Source organism: Nannobrachium achirus (genome assembly GCF_963921795.1).
Source record: "Nannobrachium achirus genome assembly, chromosome: 5".
In the NCBI taxonomy this organism is placed as follows: Eukaryota; Metazoa; Chordata; class Actinopteri; order Myctophiformes; family Myctophidae; genus Nannobrachium; species Nannobrachium achirus.
Genome location: NC_137814.1, coordinates 53,812,460 through 53,833,400, shown reverse-complemented (window position 1 = coordinate 53,833,400; position 20,941 = coordinate 53,812,460). Strand labels below are relative to the sequence as shown.

The 20,941-nt window shown below is 41.0% G+C and overlaps 2 protein-coding genes across 4 annotated transcripts in view; one reads left to right on the top strand and one right to left on the bottom strand.

Annotated features, from left to right (window-relative positions):
• Positions 1-676: 676 nt before the first annotated feature.
• On the bottom strand, positions 677-6,219 carry LOC308285347 (uncharacterized protein). Of its 3 annotated transcripts, none has more exons than XM_080726071.1 (6): positions 5,412-6,219; positions 5,129-5,251; positions 4,121-4,184; positions 3,877-4,016; positions 3,062-3,380; positions 677-1,199 (listed from the first exon to the last, which is right to left on the bottom strand). In XM_080726071.1, the coding sequence occupies exons 1-6, from the start codon at positions 5,943-5,945 to the stop codon at positions 1,063-1,065; spliced, it is 1,317 nt and encodes a 438-aa protein (XP_080582197.1). In that variant the 5' UTR covers positions 5,946-6,219; the 3' UTR covers positions 677-1,062. The 3 variants fall into 3 exon arrangements, with proteins under 3 accessions (XP_080582197.1, XP_080582198.1, XP_080582199.1); XM_080726072.1 differs by having other exon boundaries at positions 677-1,118; XM_080726073.1 differs by lacking the exon at positions 5,129-5,251.
• A 2,967-nt stretch (positions 6,220-9,186) lies between these two features.
• The window catches only part of LOC308285187 (uncharacterized protein), a 31,436-nt gene continuing 19,681 nt past the window's right edge, over positions 9,187-20,941 (top strand). Inside the window, exons 1-6 of the mRNA XM_080725903.1 lie at positions 9,187-9,376; positions 14,980-15,205; positions 16,085-16,153; positions 16,600-16,704; positions 16,979-17,074; positions 18,037-18,188. Coding sequence (XP_080582029.1) covers positions 15,002-15,205; positions 16,085-16,153; positions 16,600-16,704; positions 16,979-17,074; positions 18,037-18,188 — 626 coding nt within the window. The 5' untranslated portion in view covers positions 9,187-9,376; positions 14,980-15,001. The remainder of the gene's footprint in view (positions 9,377-14,979; positions 15,206-16,084; positions 16,154-16,599; positions 16,705-16,978; positions 17,075-18,036; positions 18,189-20,941) is intronic.

Below are 20,941 nucleotides of genomic sequence, written 5' to 3'. Positions count from 1 at the left end.
ATCGCCTACAAATCTGTCTTGACCAAGGCACTTCAACACTAAACCAGAGGGGAGCCTCAGCCGAGGATCAAACGAACCTTCCAATTCTCATGCGGCAGTTCTACCAGCTTATAGACCCCGTTTTACACTGATATTAACAGCGGGGAGCTAAATCGTCTGAGGTTTTGGACAAGGTTGACGCCCCCTCGCGGCTTGGGAGCTTTTGGCTACGTCCCCCTTATGGCAGGGAACATTGAGTTTTGAGTGTAGCAACATTTTCATAAAATACCAAAGTGTTTATTTTGTTTTATTTACACGTCGCCACTTCCACTGTGCTTTCTACGGAGACGCTCATTTAACATGACAGACAAATAAAACACAGTAGGCCTACTATGCAGGAAAAAAGAAAATACCAAAGAAGTGTTTATTTTTTGTAATTTTCACATCGCCCACTACCACTCTGTGCTTTCAGCGGAGACGCGCTTGACACAAGAGGTCTCTCACTCTCCCTTCTGCATCGCGAGCCTAGGGGGGCGTCCAGGGGCGTCACAAGGGGTAGGAAAGTGGGACTGAGTTACTGGGGCCCAAGGTGGAGGGGCCCTAATAACTTTATCTATTGAAAAATAGCAGATATACAAGCTCACAGCGCGGCACCGAGTGCCGCGCTGCGAGCTTGCAGATCTGCTATTTTTGAAAAGTTGTGAAAATGTGTGAAAATCTTTGAATATATGTATTTTTTAAGCGAACATTTCTAACTCAAATTTTGCTTCTGGGGGGTCCCTGGAACTAAATATTTTGAGATCGGGGTCCGTGGCCAAATACATATCATCTTGGGGGTCCTTGACATAGGTTTCTTGCACACATTTCCATGATTTTTAAAAAATAGCAGATATACAAGCTCGCAGCTGTGAGCTTGTATATCTGCTATTTTTCAATAGTTAACATTCATGGGGGGCCCGCAGTGAATCCTTGTACCCAGGGCCCAGAATTTGGTGTGACGCCCCTGGGGGCGTCAACCTGGTCCAAAACCTCAGCCGATTTAGCTCCTCGCATATTAACACACTGATGCCAAGCAGAGCAGCTTCACACCCTGGAGTCCTTCTCCCTCTTTGTCTTCTCAGTTTTGGAGGCAGTGTCGTCTGTTGGCAGAAGCGGGAAAGTGTCGATGTGGTTAGAGTCATTGTCGGAGCTGTCGTCAACTAGCATCTCCTCAGTGTTTTCTGTGGAATAATTTGTGTCAGTTATTTCAAAGTGGGAAACTATTTTACCACGTCACTGAACCGTCCCCAAATTTAAAGGGGTATTTCACTTTCAAAAAAACTTTTGGTAATTTTATCATCCAATCAGGCTTTTATGAACACCCTGAACAGTTTTTAATTAGCTTGATTGAATATTTAGATATTTGATGTAAATGTTACCAGGCCCTCCAGGCCCAGGGCCTCTCCCCACACACACCCATTGTAACTTCAAACTTCATTTTAACCATGATAGATTCATTAAAAACACACATTATTTTTTCTGGTGACTCATATTACCCTCCTAATATGTGAGCAGGCCGTGTTTTTTCGATAACATTTTTCATTTATTTTTAATAATTATTTTTTTTGTATTTCATTTTTTCCATTTTTCCAAATAATTATTAAAAATAAATGAAAAAAGTTATCGACAAAACACGGCCTGCTCACGTATTAGGAAGGTAAAATGAGTCTCCAGAAAAAATAATGTTTTTTTTTAATGAATCTATCATGGTTAAAATGGAGTTTGAAGTTACAATGGGTTTGTATGTGGAGAGAAGCCCTACCACTGCTCCCTGTTGAAATTGGATATAGCAAACAGCAGCTCTTGCTAGGGTTATTCTCAGCTGGGCTTTTTCTTCTTTCTTTTCTATGGAGCAGGTGAAACTGCAGCACAAAGGATCGTGGGATTGGGAGTGGAGTGTAGCAGGCGGGGGAAGCATCAAGAGGTGCTAAAGAGTAGTAGTTCTGGACTGGTCAACTTTTATTCAAATGAGAAGCACCTTTAGCCGGTCATTCACTGACAAGCTGTTAGTCTCTGTGAATCACCTGCACCTCCTATCTGGGACAACTCCTGCAATGACAGAGGGACCACCTGCCCCTCCATGCCGATAATATTAACTGGTCTGCATTTAAGAGAATACAAACACGAAGTATCTGCTGGATGAATCAAATTTGTTTTGTGCTGACAAACTATATTACAGATGTAGTGCCTTTTCCCTGACATAGGCTATGCATTTGATTTAGCCTAGCAGCCTTTAACCTCTATACTGTTATTGGGATGCTGCCCCACTTCCTGTCTCGTCTGGAGCAATGATAGTGAATGTACAGTCATTATATTGTAGCAAATTGAACGGTGTAAACTACATTATTTTATTTTATTTTTCATCTTCATTTATATTTTGTATTGTTTGTGTCAGTGTGTCGACATGTACGTTTTGCCATCAAAACGTCTTAAATCTCCTCTTGAAACGGGAGACTGCACTGCAGCATAGCACTTCTGTAGCCTTAGATTAAGACGCTCATAGTGAGCGTACTTGCTGTGTACTTTTTAGGCTTGTAGCGTGTAAAAAAGAAAGAATAAAAAAAAAACACCCCCGAAGTACACAAGCCTTAAAGGAGTAGTTCACCCCCAAAATGACTTTTTTCCTATCGATTACTCAACCCATGGAGACTTGAGTTCAATAATATTTTTTAGTTTTTGTCGCATTCCTAAGACAATAATTTGAGGAGAAGCTATGTAGGCCCATTGATTCCGGATGGAGACCCGAATGCATTTGGGTCTCCATCCGGAATCAATGGGGGTAAATTTATTTTAATCAAATTATCGGCTTAGGAATGTGACAAAAACTACTGTAGCCCAGTAGGGGGCGTGTGTATGCATAAGGCCCATTGCTATATTAATCGTGGACTATGTTTTTCTTGAATTCAGACCTACAGTAATAGCCTATATCACCATCAGTAGTGGAGTTGTGATCCAGTGTAGCGATCAGGATCTCCAGACAGGTGACACAACCACTACGTGTTGAGTGGACCATGTGTGACACTCATTGCATGTGTAAACGTACCTTCAGACTCGGTGCTGTCGCACAGTAGTAGCTCAAGACTTGGCCTACATTCCAGACGGCTGGCAACCTTAGACGACTGTCTCTTGCTGGCAACCGGCGAGGACTGAGTCTTGCTTACAACCACCGAAGACTGAGTGTTGCTGGCAGCCTTCGAGGACTGAGTCTTGCTTGCAGCCTTCGAGGACTGAGTCTTGCTTGCAACCACCGAAGACTGAGTGTTTCTGGCAGCCGTCGAGGACTGAGTCTTGCTTGCAACCACCGAAGACTGAGTGTTGCTGGCAGCCGTCGAGGATTGAGTCTTGCTTTCAACCACTGAGGACTGAAAAAGAAAAGCGATGACTGAAAAAAAACATGAAAAAACTATTTTCATGAACAGAAAATTCCATGCACTGCTCTTGCTCAGCAGCCCATTTTTTAATAAGTAGACAGGCATTTCAGTCTCATTGGACCTTCATCAAGAGTGTCTTACATCAATATTACAAACCTCTCATTTATAAACAGTACACACACCCCTTGTTCACAGGTGGACGATCACACCCCTCTGTAGGATTGTCTCTCAATGATTGTCTATGACCTGTGTGTGGCTAATCACCCTAACCTGACCAGGACATGATACTGTGACATCATGACCTATGATCCACCCTGATGCCAACCCATATAGTATGAATTATTTACAGAAAATGTACAATTCAGTACATTTTGCAGCCTTCATAAAACATTCCAACATGTGCACTGTGTACAAAGTGTATCTTGGATGCACCACCTATATGCTTAATTTAAATTTCATCAATCCATTCAATCCCACATTTCCTTACAGCATAAGATGCCGGGGACTGACTCTTGCTGGCAACCGCCATGGACTGACTCTTGCGGGCAACTGGTACAGGTGGTGGACTGCTGGCAACCGGTATAGTTTGAGTGCTGGCAACTGGCATAGACTGAGTCGAGTTGTTTCCTATTGAAGAATTGATTTCAGTTATTTCAAAATGTGTCGCATTGCGATGTATTGTGTGGGCTTGTAGGCATGCAATGTTCAAAACAAAAGATACAAGGACATACCTGACTTGCGCAATATAAAATCATAGACATCATCCACGTTAATATGTATCTGCTTCATCTCCTCCTATACAAGCAAAATGAAACAAACGGAGATGATATCAGTTCAGCTCAACACAGATCTGATGAAGCGACTTTAGTCAGTCAAAAACACATCATCATCATCATCCAGGTAATCATCAGTCTGGAGTCACAATAACAAAATTATAATAGAAGAGAGATCCGAGCACTCAAAGAGAAAGGAGGAGAGGATGTAGAGTTAAACAGAACTTTAGCATTTTTAAATACATTACAGTTAGTTTTAACTCTACAGCACATCCTCTTCTCCACTTTTTTGTGTGATCTTATTTTTAAGCCCTCGATCATTCCTGTTGATCCAAGAAGCACTTTGGTTTTTTTTGACTCTGTCTCCTTTGAGGTTGGCTTGACAAAATGATAATGATAATCATTAGAATTCAATTTCCAATTTCTTTACATATAACTATGACCTCCACCCCTTTCATTGAGTTATTAGGAAAGTAAAGTTGTCATAGGGAGTAGCACGTACAGTAGCACACATCTAGACTACAAACATTAACTCTGGAGCCAATGATTTGTATAATGTATTCGTCACATCAAAAGCAACTATATAGGAGCATTGTGAATGTAAATGTTGATGGTGTGTTGTTGTCACATTGTGTCGTGAATACACTGAATGCAATATACAGTCCAACGCGCTTCAGCTCAGAGGTAGAAGGGCTTGAATCAGAAATAAAAATACCTGGGCACTTCAGAAGAGACTACCCAAATAAAATACCGGAGCACTCAACTGGTCCGCACGTATGCATACTTGCAGGGGTAACTGACATTTTCATCATTGCGTCTTCCTCAGTCTATTTGACTCTGAGGCATTTTATTTGGGTAGTCTCTTCTGAATTCTTTTTTTAAATATCAATACAAGGGCACAGTTAGGGAATAAATAGGCCTGGTTCTCCCAAAAATAAGTATGAAACTAATTGTCCTGGTACCCACCGTCCTGCGCAGTCCTTGTTCCTCAATCCTTTGCTTTGCCTTTGTCTCTTTGTCAAATACTGTTCTGACTAAATGGAGCATGAGTATCAGACACATGTACAACAGAAGCCCTAAGCCTATCCACTGGGAGACAAAACAGGCAATACGTAAATTACAAGGGAAAAAACGGAATTAAGAACATTACAAGCATTACATCATCAATATTGCAATGAAGGATTTTCAATAGTGCATGTTATAATCTGGGATAGACGTCCTCCATAAGGTAGGAGAATATTGAACTTACCTGAGATCTAACAAAGAACTGTTGTGATTTGAGCATACAACCCAGGAGAGGCTCGAGATTCTGGTCGTGGAGACAGATAAAAGACGAATTGTTTGGCTCGCACCATCTCTGCAGATCTGCACCGTCAAGCTCCACATATCTGCCTTCCCAGTCTGTCATGGCACACGTAAAGAACCGGCCGTCACGGAACATCAGCATCAGCCAGATGATGCCGGGGCTGGTTAGGGAGACCACACTCCATCTATCGAGTTCAAACTCTTTGATAATCAGCATTATGGCAAAGGTCATTATGGTTGGAATGAAGAATATCGCAGCAGTCAGCTCTCTGTTGCTCCACAGTCCGTCACAAGGACAGGCAAACTGTAGCGCCAACAGCTTCTCCAGTCCAAAGAGGATGATGCCAAATGTAGCGATAGGGCTCTGCTTCAACTTGTCCAGTAGCGCTTCCATCATGCTGGACAGAAATGCAACAAGTGTCACACTTGCCATCGGTGCCGTATTTAACCGAGGAGGGTGTGTCCTCTGTGGTGTCATGCCAAAACACACTTTCCAAAATGACTGAATGAAGCATTCTACTTGAAACGGATTGGTTCTCCCTCACAGTGTTATTGGCCCTCACTCTTTTGAAAGATGGTGGGCACAATAGCGCAGACTATATATTTTTTCAAATATATAAAAAGGTGTTCAAATTAGCATGTGTGTGTGTGTGTGTGTGTGTGTGTGTGTGTGTGTGTGTGTGTGTGTGTGTGTGTGTCCACCTGGTGCCCTAGGGTCGAGCATCGGGTGGACTGTCATAGACCTACACTGAATACCGTCCATGGAGCTACTGCCGAGGTGCCGCCCGTGCAGGACTTGCGGACACAAACAACAGAGGCGATCTGTTGTGCAAACAAGATGGACATCACATTCATGCACTCTGTTGTTATATACACACGTGCACGCAGGAGTCCTGGACACAAACACAGCAGAAGCACTTTGTTGTACAAACAACATGGACATCACTTTCACAAACTCTGTTGGCCTGTTGACCTTACTCCTCAAGGCATAAGCAGCAGAGCTGTATCCCTGAACGGGGCTGTTGGGTGGCAATATACGGTAGATTATTGTCCCACAAATTAAATCTCTAAAGAGATTGGACTAAGGTCATTCTGCTACAAAGCTCCATCTGATTGGAATGATCTTCCTCTATCTCTGATACGACTTGTTTATGCGTCTAAATGGACTTTATTTTTAGGGATACATACACGGATGCCATTGTACTGTGCCCTTCAATTCTCTTCGTATGGTTGGTGGGGTGGGTGGGAGAGGGTGAGCAAGCTCTCTGTGTATGTATGTATGTATAATACTTGTATTATGTATCTATGTCTGTTGTCCATGTTTTTATGCATGGACCCAGGGGTCATCGCCATGTTGGCTTGTGGTCGAAATTTTTCGTCAAAATTCATTTTTTGGCGTGGACATAAAAAATGCGTGGACAATAATATTACCAGAAACACACAAAGAGCTGGCCTTGAATTAACAGGTCTGTAACTCTGAGAGTGTTCAAATGGAACCAAATGGACCCATAATCCATTTGTAAACTCAGAGTTAAAGGGGTCCTTGCAAATAAAAGGTTTGAGTACCACTAGTATAGACTCTCCATAGACTCCTAATGTGCCATAGTGTCGTAGTTAATACGTGACAAACATATAAACCTGGAGACTATGCATTCAGATCAAAATAAGAACATTATAATGGTGTGTAAATCAGAAAAGCTCAAATTTGCCACGGACAGGACCAAGTATTTTCCACGGACACATTTGTCCGTGTATGGACATATTGATGACCCCTGCACGGACCCCCTCGAAATTGAGATGCTGCAGCTCAAGGAGCTATCCCTTCAATCCCCTAAGATGTACAATATCAACCATTCTTTATAATTATATAAATTAAGTAAAATATTACTGTTGTCTAGGTCAGGGGTCTTCAACGTTTTCAGGCCAAGGACCCCTTAGTTGAGAGAGAGATGAAGCAGGGACCCCCACAACCTTTTCATAGATTCCATATAGTTTCATTGTTTGACAGCACAATCATCATTGTATTTTGGATTCCTGTCAATGTGTTTTCAGATATTTAAATTTAACCACTTGAGCCATCAATACTTAATAAACTTCACTCTTAGTCTGCTCTTTCCCCCTTTACACCAAAGCTCTTTGACAAAAATAGACGAGGCGTTGTGAGATCAGCTATTTTAGATCAGCTATTTTTGGCTTTGTTAAGTTCTCAGAATATGGACGCTAGGGTTCAAGTCGTTAATACAAAAAAATAGATAAAGGTTTCTATCACACACCGATTTGGAGGACCCCCTGTAGTAACTCTGAGGACCCCCTAGGGTTCTTATGAATGTGAATAGCAGGGCAGTTGTGTGAAGTCAGTAGGCCTACTTTCAATGGTTCAGGGACCCATGGCAACGGCCCAGGGGCCCATGGACTCAGGATCAGGATGATACCTGGCTGTGTTGTTAAACAAACAAGGCACGTCACAATGCAAACCTATGTGAGAGAGGCTGCATGAGCAATTAGAGTCTATTAATAGGGGTGGGACGACTCACTTACCTCCCGATTCCATACGATCTCGATACCTCATGTCTCGTTATAGCGAACGTGTCTTCAGGCAGGAGGTAGGCAGGAAGGAATATCGGGGCAGATGTTGCCAGCCTTCACCAGGGGTCAGAGGTTGCCGGTATTGTAGACTATAAACAGACAGGATAGACTGTGTTTACAGTATATGCAGATCGTTTGACTGCAAAAGTTATTCTGAGTTAAAGGTGCTGATATGTTTTGTTAAAATATGTGTTAAATAGTTATTTTTTTGTAATAACCATTTGCTTAGTTGTTGTGCTGTAACGCATAAACAGAGAAGATATATAAAGACGCATGTTGGATTCATTCTGAAACCCTCTATAGGCATACAGGAAACCAGGAAGCGCTCCCTTGTGGTCTGGATGTGAAATAGTTACCACAAATGTAATGAAAATACCTGTTTTTTAAACTCAATGAAAATAAACAAAAAACAATTATGAATGCATAATTTATTCCTTAATTAAAGAAGTAAAAATGTAAATGCTATGCTGCTAAAAGTTGGTGAACCCCCTAACTATGGCAGTATAGCCTAAGTAAGTAACCAACAGAAAGAGTAGCCTATATGGTGATGCTAATTTTCCTTACGATCACCATTACCATAGGCCTACCCTATGCATATTTGACATATGACATTGTGCCTTTGTGACATGTTATCGCTTGATTCGCTTGTCATGTGATTCTGACTTTGTTTTCCTTGTTTTCTTCATAATAGCTTCACTAATTTCTCTTCTTCAATTTCACACACTCTTTTACACCTGAAAACCTGTGATGCATCTGATGTTTTGTGAACCACAGAGAGCAGTGTTTCTCAATGTGGATTCGATACCAGGGACTCGGTTGGCTCCTTTATCTTTATGGGAGTCTAAATTTGACCCATACAAGTCTATAACTCTGACAGTGCACAAATGGAACCAAATGGATCCGTTTGGTACGCTGTGAGAGTAAAGGGGAGACAATGACATTTGAAAGTTTGAGAAACACTGCTGTAGAGAAAACTAGTTCATAAAAGTTGAAGAAAACTACATTTCCTGTAGTTTACGTGGTGACGTCACGTCACGCTCTGACGTAAAGCAAAAAAAGAAGAAAAAAAAACGCAGCAAAGAACATAAAGTCCCATGATGCTTCGCGGCGCTCAGGACAAGAAGCATCGAGGAGGAAGCGTCGACATGGAGCCTGTGGTAGCGGCGGGTGGCTAAAAGTGGCAAATAAATTATACACTGACTAATATGGTTGTTCTTCAAAAAAAATATATACGAATAATTGTTTAGAAAAAGAGAAAAGAAGAACGTGTATCTCGCTAATTACTTAGCTTGATAGCTAAAACTCTGCATTGGAATATTGTTGGTGAGTTGTAATCTTAGCAGCGCGCTGTTGTTGTTTAAATGACACTTCTTCCACCGGGCCGCCATTTAAACTGAACAAAACACAAATCCATGGAAGCGACCAGGGTTCTCCGCCGGGCAGGCCGGCCGACCCCCGGTGTTAATGGCGGATTTAAAAGCGGCCCACACGGTGTCTGTCCCCCGGTCCGTCCACGGTGTCGTTGGGTTCGGTTAAATGGTGTTTCCTTTCCCCCCCAAATCCTGAGTTAGCTACATGCTAATGCTAGCGTGCTAGCTGCTAGACACACACACACACACACACACACACACACACACACACACACACACGGGGCTAAACATGTTAGCATCAGTGACAACATGGTTGTGAAGGAAAACGTTACTCTACAAATTGGACCAAAAGGACCCCGTAATGGTCCATTTGGTTACATTTTACAGCCTCCCTGAGTTACAGACCAGTTGTAGTTGCTCTTGAGCATCGCATGTAGACCACGATAGGCCTATGGGACACACAATCAGATTTACACTTATTTGGGGGCTGTTTATTTATTTGTTAAGCTGCAACCCGTAACGTTTACAAACATTGACTGATCGAATAAGTTCGCATTTGAAAGACGGTACAGTTCAGATACAAGGTCTACTAATAGGATTTACACCCAAGAAATCAATACATATGGCTTGTTTACATTGAGAGGTCCCTTTGTACTCCATTCATCGAGGAAACCTACGCTGGGGAGTTGAACTCCATGTGGAAAACCCAACTTATACAGCTCATGCAAGAAGCACATGAGTTCCAGGCAGTACTACTGTCATTCAGTGTTATATGAGTTTTTTTTTTTTTTTAAGGATCTCAATTAAAACAAGTCATAGACTTTCTTGGGTGTATCCTTTTTTGTTGACCTTGTAACAGTGAACTGCACTCTCATGAAACTATCTTTTTCCAATGCAAACTTCTAATAAATTCTAAAATGAATCAATCTACTGCTCTTGTCACCTAGTAGGTGTCCTGAGACCAGGGTCTGCATTTCTCAATGGAAGAGCATGGAGACTAGACTACCTCAAACCACTCCACATGTACTAGTTAAATTAACCTTGCCTTCTGCCATATAGATTGTCTACAATGACTTTTATGTATTACCACAAGTTATGGTTTGCAGCTTATCGTGGCACATAATATAGGCGAAAGACAAGCTGTTTAGATGCCACTGTTGTTGCTGGTGCAAAAACAGCCAGACTCAACAGCCTACTGTTGCTGTGCAGTTTGGGAACATACTGTTACTTGCACCAGTGTTGGCTTGATGTTTATATACCCTAAATGTCTGTCCACAGTCCACACAACAAGCACAATAACTATAAATATATCCTTTTTTAAGTCATTCTATCTCGAGTGGATGCTGACAGTGTTGGAACAAAGTATTCATATTATCAGTGCTTGGTGTGCTGTGGACAGTCCCCATTTTTCACTAGTGAACACTGACCAGTCACACTGAACGCCGATCACACAATGCATTTTACAAATTACTAGTTGGGTTACATTAATACACAGCACAGCCGAACGTATTTAACACCGGTGCGTCCTATGTCCATTACATTTGACTGCGTTTAAGTACGATTTAAATTACGTTAAATTGTTTCCCTTCCTAAGCGGCTTAGGAAAGAATGATTTCACTTTTCCTGATCATGTCCAAATGATTGTTTCTGGAACCAAGTGTTACTCAAAGTTATTCTGTTTGCTTAAACGTATCAATGACTGTCTGATGTTACAATGCTTTTTCATGTCTTTTGATCATTGCATTGGTGATTGTTTGTACTGAGTATGTTATGTTTTGCTGTGAAGGTCTTGGCACTGTCTAATCAACAGTTTTTCTCTCAGGGGTGCAATGGGGCAGCGCAGTTCTTGGCAAAGTTGGCATCAAGGACCGCAAACTGCTAGTGTAGAAGTTCTTTATGTGGGGTGACAGCTTGCACTTAACAGCATGAACACTGTACTTACAAGTTCAAGGGTAGCCAACATCATTTGGGGATCCACAGTCAAAGCCAGTTGGCTGTTCCGTTTTACATTGTTGATGATTATAAACAAGCAGCTACACTATGAAAAGCTGGATCCATGAAATGAAATAGAATCTGGCTCTGTCTCAACTTTACTCATTTATAAAGTTTGGTCAATGTTTTAACCACACATTTGCAAGCCAAATGGTACTCACTTTTAGTAATGAGTAGTAAAATAGCATATGAGTTATGTCTGGCTAACTGCCAAAATTTTGCACAAGGAACTCATCAGCCACAGTCTGAAAGCAGGTGGCTGTAGGGTTTCCCTCCCACCCTGTTGCCAACTACTGGTCCCCAGAAATGTCTCTGAACTTTTTGGGTTGTGTATTTAAAATCTAGGCTAAACATTATTTTGTATGTATTACTTACTTGAGACAGGTTAATCACATGTTGTCATTAACCATTATGTTTAACTACCAGCCATCGATTATCTGATTTACAAACTCACACCGTGTTGACATAGGCCATATTATTTGTGAGCTTGGATGGGATATTTTCGACTGTTCGGTAATGCAGAGATTTTGCCTCCCCGAACCAAAATAAATTAATCTCTAAAAGTGGAGTATGCATCGGCCCTTAGGCTTTAAACACATGCACAAAATTGTGATGGCATCAGCTATGTGTTTATGAAATCACGTTGGCAAATAGCTGTATTTTAACCCATTTAGAAACTTGAGGACGATTCTAAAAACGCCTTCTAAAATCTAACGGAAGGTCTCTGAAAACCTTCAAATTCTTATTAAAAAAAATGTAAAATTAAATTCAGGGGTTGACACTAAGGGCTCAGAGGCACTTGCCCATCGGACAAGTACAGCCAATGTGCTACTTGCCCCAAGGTCATGCCCACTTGCCCGAAAAGTAAATCGCCCATTATAAAATGACTGGCAAGATTTGAATTACTGCTCAATTTAACACTTATTTCTTTACTTTCTGGTCCTGTGCGATTAAAAAATGTCATACCTTAATACCTCTAAATCCAAATGCCAAATAATAAATAGTGTAGCAACAGTAAAAACAGCACATTATAGGTAACAGTGCTCTTATTTTACATTCCACAGACCAGAAGACAGAGCACGCTGTCCATGTTCAGGTGTTTAGACGTATATCTCGTGTTGTGTTTATAGATGGTTGTGTCGTGTCCCCTCTCAAACGAGCACTTGCCCGGTCGGGCAACCCGAAAGCAAACTCCACCTGCCCCAAAGTTTTATTTACCTGCCAGGGGCAGGTGGGCAAGCCTTGGTGTCAATGCCTGTTAATGATGTTGCTACATGTATATCAAAATACTAATGAGACACAGAGGTGGCATCACAGTTTATATTCATGTTTATGAATGTAACAAAATGGAATAATTTTCTGTTAATTTGGTGACCCTCACCTGCTAAGTGTGAGTGTTTTTAATGTATTATTTTTGAAACCTCAAACATTTCTTCAGATGGTTAAAACGTTTTGTCTCACTGAACATAATAGTATATCGGTGCTGTTGGGCAGAAACCTTGCATTTTCATGTTTCATTTTTGTAAATGATTGCTTCGCCTACTTCTACGTATGACAGTGTCGCTCAAAAGTAGTGAAAATAGACGATCTACAAGCTCACAAAAAAAATGTATCTTGTAGTTTGGCTAGTTAAGCTGTGAATGGTTATCTGCCTTTGGATTTACAAATATTTTAACATCGGGAAAGTATGAAGTATTAACAAGAACTAACAAGACTGACATGGACATGTAAGGTTTTCACCTGACAACGATGATATTTATTGACTATTAAAAAACAATAGAATTATTATCTGAATATTTTGAAACCTTTAAAGATATTCACCTACATTGCCCAAAACGGAGGTGCCAGGGTTAAATGCTCTAAAATTAGCTGAAAGGCCTCACTAAATATATCTCTTTCTGAAAGTGGTACAGATGGCTCAGTAAAGCACCTTCAAATTCAGTTTCTGTACGAAAGGTGGACTGCAAACAAAATCCTTTCTTCCTTGCAACTCTTTCTTTTTTTCCCTTTTTTTTGGGGGGGACGTTTATTGATGGGACAGTAGACTGACCGGAAACAGGGATAGCAAAGGTCTTCGAACCCACAATGTGCTGTCAGGCCTAGGCTATGCGGTATGCATCTGGACCGCTTCCATGCCAATTTGAGAGATTTATTTTTATTTGTATTCCCTGTTGGGTTGTAGTAGTGTTAACGGATGCTCACAGGAGCCTGCTAAAAAGTACTTAATTCCAAAACTTAAGAGTGATCCTAGTTACCAGGTTTTGTCTGTGGAGATTATTCTATCTTTAATATAAATGTCTAAAAGCTCCAGATAAGAATCTTCCTTTATGACTAAAGATTGCTAATCTCCATCAAGAAATAATATATGTAGAATCTTTATTCTGAGTCAGAATTTAAATGTGTTTCATACTAAAGTACCTTACTGTAAGGCATCCCTCTAGGCTGGCATGTTCCTTTTCCTTTGCGGTTCTAGCTTTGATTTTTAATACTGTGTTAAAACTTGATCTTGTTACAGTGTCTGGCATTCTAGGTTTCCTTTGAGCTTTATTTATATGGCCATATCAGTTCTGTGAATAATCTTTGAACAACACTAGGTGTGTCTCAGATGATATCAGTGGCAGTATCAGAAGGCACAAACAAAATGTGAATATGGCTGAGCTTGAGCCTAAAACCTTATACTTATCTTTTATATGTGTATAAAAAAGAAATCAGCTTGTAGGGATATTGTGGAAGCAGAATGTAGAGGTAACATTATAATTTATTTGCTTCCCATAAACAGTGAGACATTTGATACGTTTGGATGTTTTGTAACCGAGCTGAAGCCAATAGCTTATAGGAAGACTTGGGTGCAGCAACTCTGCAAGGGATGCGATGAAATTGCACCTGATTCAAAATGTATTGTGTTTGCACTTTTGCAATGATTGTTTTCTTTTGAAAGAATTGTGTGATGTTTTCGTTATAGAAGGCAAAGGATCTTATACTAGTTTGGGAAAAGTAAAAACAAATTGTGCCAGACATTTGTTTAAAATTTAGACTAAGGACATTTTAGATCAGGTCCCTCTGTGTGTTTTGAGATTTTATTGTGTTATTGTTATTGTTATTTTTCTTACATTCTTTAATCATATGAATTGCTTGGAAATATGAATATCATATATTTTATCATCACAAAGTTACTTCTGGTTGTACTGTAAGGAAATTCATTTTGTTACTGTCGAGTCAACCACTTTGTTCAAGCCTGCTTCATCTACACACTCAAGTTCACAACGCATCATATCAGCAGTGCCTTGTGAGCTTGTAGACTAGTGTATATTTTTAGCTCGTGACATCATATATGATGGAGCATAATCCTCAAACTAACTTGGTTGACTTCTCTTAACTCGAACCATTGCTGATTCTGGGAAAAAAAATCTTTACATTTGACTAGTCTGTGGTGATGTACTTGTGTCGCCTGCAGTTTGATTGCGCGTTCGTAGCGTGGACACACTATTACATGCTTATATCCCATCTTATTAGAATTTACCGTGCTCTTTTCTAATCTGAACGGCCCTTTCTGGTTGCCATCAGGGGGATTGAGCCAGCGGCCACCATGGCGACGGACATCACCTCCCCGCCGCGGTTCTTCCACATGCCGCGCTTCCAGCACCAGGCGCCCCGGCAGCTGTTCTACAAGCGGCCTGACTTCGCCCAGCAGCAGGCCATGCAGCAGCTCACCTTCGACGGGAAGCGCATGAGGAAGGCGGTCAACCGCAAGACCATCGACTACAACCCATCTGTCATCAGATACCTGGAGGTACCCATCCTATGTCTGTCACGTTGTTGTAGTCTAAATGTGAAGTAGGGTTCCCACGGTCATGACATTCCTGGAAATAATTTGAAATTAGAAAAATATTTTTCCAGTACTGGAAAGGTTTTGGAATTTTTCAAGGGTCCTGGAAGGTCCTGGAAAAAATAGCTATGAATTGTCTTTGGTTATTGATTTTGTTAATACCTCTGAAATGACAAATTAAACATGGGCCAAATTGTCAAATATTAGAGGCAGAAATGGTGAAAATAGCCGATCTACATGCTCACAACGCCTCGCAACGTGAGGCGTTGTGAGCATGTAGATCAGCTATTTTCACAATAGAACCGTGTTATACAAAATTCCTCAACTCTTAGTGCCCGTCAGGGTGGGTGGTCCCCAGTTAAAACATGATTATTTTGGGGGTCACGGCCTGAAAAGGTTGAGAACCACTGGCATACACTACCTGTCTTTGGGCATTGCGCATGGGAGTAAGAGACCTGTTATTGAGCTGAATTATTGTTATATAGTCCTGGAAATTGGATTAAACATTCTGGTAAAGTTTTGGAAAAGGTTTGGAAATTAATTGGTAAAAATGTGTGGGAACCCTGACTTTAGAACGGTGGTGAGAATGCTCACACTCTGTATCACCCATTAACTGTCATATTTGTGACTCTTTACTTATTTGAGATATTTATTTATTATGACATGTTTTGTCGCATGCCGTGAGGTGCACTTGATAAATAAAAGTCTAGTACTTGACTTGAGAATGCTTAACAATGAAACTGCTTTTAAGATGGTTTATATACTAAACCTGAACTTGATTTGAACCTGCGTCGGCCAGGCATTCTGATCCCTAGTCTTTTGTTCATTATCTGTTCATCACAGAACCGGTTGTGGCAGCGGGACCATCGAGATTTCCGTGCTATCCAGCCTGATGCAGCATGCTATAATGACGTGAGTACAGTGTTTACATGAAATGAAACCAATATGAACTTTGACTTGACCTAAGTGGTTAATCTATGAAAGGCATTCTATTCTAACACTAGACATCAGCCAGATACTGGTAATCAGCCACTGTGGGCGGTAGACCCCAAAAAGCTTCCCCTTTCTCCTCTAGTGTGTCACATTCATATCAATTCAATTCAATTCAAAGAACTTTATTTTCCTTTCGGAACTTTGTCTGTGCAGTGGTTAAAAATACAACATACATTCATGGTACATAAAAACAGAAATGTTGCTACATACTAGGGCAACTGGAAACAGTGGAAGATTAGCCTCACAATGTGCTAGGGAAACCCTTCCTACTTTAAATGGAAGACTTATGAGCCGTAATCATCATTGTGTTCTGGGAGTTGTAGTCCTGTAGTGTTTGATGAAGCAGTCTTTGTCTGTCCCTACAGTTGGTCCCTCCTGCCGGGATGCTCAACAACCCTATGAACGCTGTCACCACGAAGTTTGTCCGAACCTCCACCAACAAAGTCAAATGTCCCGTTTTTGTCATAAGGGTAGGTCTTCTCTCTATATATATTATGCTGTCTTTGTCTTTTGACTTTGTCTTTCCACGTGTTAATATCTACTGTATATCTAAAGTTATTTAGCTGATGCCCTTATTCCAGAGTGGATCGGTATGACTGTAATGGTGCCGTTGGCTCAATTCCAGACGTCACCGATCCAATTGTTTTCTCTGACTCCTTATTGCAACCGGCTGCACATGCTCGTACCGACTGTGGATAATGATGAATTGGATCTCTCTTTTCTCCTTCTCTGGTACCCTCCTAGTGGACTCCCGAAGGTCGCCGTCTCGTCACCGGGGCGTCCAGTGGGGAGTTCACCCTATGGAACGGACTCACGTTCAACTTTGAGACCATTTTACAGGTAAACTTGAAGAAATGATGGGACACGGAACATTAGTGCAACATATCTGTGAGAAGTGTGATTGTTGTAGATTCCGATCATTTCAAACAGTCATACAGCTTGTCATAGTTCTTGTGAAGGCAAATAGTGTCTCAATTGGTGTCAATTTTGCCATTATCGGCATACAACAGGAGGACAATATAAAATATGACCAAACTTCCCATTGTTTTCTGTGTCCCGAGAGCTTGGTCTCTAGGCTCTATGCCATCATTACACTGTGCAAATTGCATCATCTGGCAGAGATCATACATGTTTTATGTAGGCTGCCGAACACCTTGTTCAGGACAATCCCAGGACACAGAATGCACTGGGTCCAGGTTATACATCTGCGATGTGGCCCTTTAACAAGTACTGATACATAGTTAGTGTGGTTGCCAAAGGCATTTTTATTAACCATTTACTAGTGAATTAATGTTCGCCATTGATCTGAATGGGAGAATGCAAAAACAGCAACAACACAATTGCAAATTCCCAGAATTGCATCTTTCTAGTTGTATATTAGAGCTTTCCTCTTTCTGTAAATGTGTAATGCACACCACATTTGGATCATCTAAAGCAGTGGTTCTCAAAGTGCATTCCAGGGACTCGTGGGTTCCTTTTAGGGGGGTCCAAATTGACCCATACAAGTCTGTAACTCTGACAGTGTACAAATGAAACCAAATGAACCCTAACGGGTCCATTTGGTTCCATTTGTACACTGTCAGAGTTAAGGGGAGACCTTGAAACTTTGAGAAACACTGATCTAAAGTAATTCCCTAGTACTTCACATTGGGTACATCTGGTACAGACATAGTAGTGCTGTGCGACTAGGACTCAATTCAATTAAGGAGCTTTATTGGCATGAGAAAACATACGTTTACATTGCCAAAGCAAGTGTCACAAATACTCATGTGGTAGCCCTTCTCCTGTCCTGTGTCCTCCAGGCCCACGACAGTCCCGTGCGGGCGATGACCTGGTCTCACAACGACACGTGGATGCTGACGGCCGACCACGGAGGCTACGTCAAGTACTGGCAGTCCAACATGAACAACGTCAAGATGTTCCAGGCACACAAGGAAGCCATTAGAGAAGCCAGGTTTATACCCCATCTACCATTCTCTGTAGTTAAACCAAGTCTTATGTGGTTGTTATTATCACCCTCATTATTATTATTAATATTACTATTATTATTATTGCGGCCCGGCAGTGCCAAGGCCTAGTAGCCACAGGGTTGTCGTTGTTCTTGCGGTTCCTGTGGCTTGTGTGTTCCTTTTTATATTGCTGTTTTTTATTCTTGTGGCTGCTGAACCGTTGTCTTCTTGATGAATTCTTTTCTCTCGACATAATTGCTGTGTACAGAAAAAGGTTGATATTTTTCACGCTATTCTTTGTTGAATAAAGTGATGTATTCTTCCATTTCACATACATTTTTAAAAACCAACCACTGGTTTGTCCAGTTGTAGGCCCAGAAGTCGTGCAGTCTGACCAATAAAGTTGAGTGGAAGGGATGTGACATTGATCAATAAAGTAAAAGCCCAGGGTTTTCCTTAACACCCAATAAAGTTGAGTAGAGGGATCTTTATAATTAGCACCAACCAATAAAATGGAGCGGATGGTTGCCATAATAAAGACAAATAAAGTTTGAACGTTACTTATGAAGAGCATTACTGAGGTACGGAGACAACTCCTCAGGGGGTGTCTTCCTTCACACGTCCAGGAGAAGGCGTTTGGAACATGTAGTAGTAACTCTGTCTCTAAGCAAAGTATTCCTTTGGCCTCAAACATAACATTCTGCTTGTCTACTGCTCCTAGACACTCCTAAATAAAGTTTTCCTTTTTGATTTTGATTTTTGTCTTTTACAAAAAAATGCCAAACTTGTCTCGGTGTGAGAGCAGTTTGCTAGCTGACGTTGACGATCCGAAGTCTTCGCACACAACGTAAATGTTCTGGGCCCAGTCCTGATCACGCAACACAACGTTTCGCTCACCCATTCCCCTCCCCCCATGTTAAAGTTCTTTTGTTTTTTTGGGGGGACACGTTGCCTTTATCAAATAATAAAAGTTGCCTTTGGTTTTGATTTCTGCCCTTCTTGAGGTGGTCATCTTGGAGGTGAATGTAGGGGAATGTTGAATAAAGTTTCATTTAAGTTTATTAACGAAAAACCACCTCTAGAATGACATCCTAATGTCGTCGCACACTGGCTCTCATTGATGCCAACTCACTTTGACTGTGACATAAGATGCTTTACTTCATTAAACCTTAATACATTGCCATATTTCTATTCAATTTGTCCCTCTCACCCCGTTCATAAGAGATCATAGTAGTGCATACATTTGACATGTTTTGGGGGCATGGGGTTGATTTTTGGAGAACGGTAGTGATACATGGCTGATAATACATGTATGGTTGCTTAACTTCTGCTGGTGAGAAGGTTAGAATATGCTTCGCTTTGACTTCTGTTAAAGCCGTTCGGAAATAACGTAGTTGATCTTTTGCCCCGCATTGCATTTCTGCCTGGCTTCATGATCACCTGTCATTTCGCTGAAAGGCCTGCAGATGGAGCCATCTGCCCTCTGCTGTTGCTAATACAACCTCAGTTGAAAGTTGATTCATGTGATTGTGGTAGTTAATAAAATGTAGGCTATTCTGCCCAATGTCATAATAAACTCATGTCATAGTGTTACACCCTCTCCACAGTGCCTCCTTGTGGATTAGACAGTCCAAACTGAATAGGAGGTGTCTAGTAACAAACTGCCAGACTGTTTGACAGCACTTTTTATTTGAATTTAGTTAAGCCATAGTCTTTTGAATAAAATGTAATTTGGTTTTAGTCTTTTGAACGGTATTAGTCTAGTTTAGTCGACTAAATATGCAGTTGATTTTGTGACGCCTTGATGGCGTCACAATGGCTGATGTTACACCTGGTTGCAAGCTGAAAATGAGAGCGCAACACTCGAGCGCAACCAAACATAAAATGACTTGTTTCTTAGAGTCAGTCATCATAGCTTAGTTTTTATTTTGTTTGTCAGTGACAGCATTATTTCTTATCACACGATTCTCATCCAACTGTTATGTACACCACATGGATAGCTGCAGAAAAACTGCTGAATAGAGCTCTCCGTGTTTGCTAGAGCTCTTGGGGCCGTGGGGAAACGATACATTAATTTGTACGAAGAATGTTCAAAATAGCCGATCTAAAAGCTCACGTGTCACTGTGCGACGCATAGCGAGCTAGCAGGTCTGCTATTCTTAAACGTTCTGAAAATGTTGAAAAACCTCTTTTTCACATTATCGTATTGCCTGTAAATTGCCTCTAAATTATATTGGGATGCCAGGTTAAAAGTGATTTGAAGAGATGCATGGGGAATGTTTGGAGTGCCGGTCGAGTCATCACAACTTCAAGTCGGGGGTCGGGGACCTGTGTTGCTTTTGCGTGACCTCTAGCTGCCATTCGTCACTGTACCATTTAGACCGGGAATGCATTATTACGCATTATTACTTAAACCATTATTTTATGCTTTAACGTTTGAAAAATAGAATGTATACAAGCTCAGTGCCACGCTGCGAGCTTGTAGATCTGCTATTTTTTTTAAATCGTGAAGTCTTAAATATTTTTGACCCGATTCTATAAATGTCTCCTAAATCCTTTTGAAGGTTTTTGAAGTTTCTATATTTGTGGTTCGCAAACCTTTTCATGTCAACAACCCCCAAAATGATATGTATTTGGCTGCAGACCCCCAACTCGAAATATTATGTATCAGGGACCCCCCCAGAAGCAAATATTTTAGTTATAAATGTTTGCTTTAAAAAGATATGTTCAAAGATTGGCAAAGAATTGATTTTTCAAA

Excerpts from the sequence above, each read along its gene's own strand:
- LOC308285347 (XM_080726071.1), bottom strand. The coding sequence starts at position 5,945 with ATGACACCACAGAGGACACACCCTCCTCGGTTAAATACGGCACCGATG. Across the intron at positions 4,185-5,128 it reads AACAAGGACTGCGCAGGACG|GAGGAGATGAAGCAGATACA; the intron begins GTGGGTACCAGG and ends TTGCTTGTATAG. Across the intron at positions 1,200-3,061 it reads CGACAGCACCGAGTCTGAAG|AAAACACTGAGGAGATGCTA; the intron begins GTACGTTTACAC and ends ATTATTCCACAG.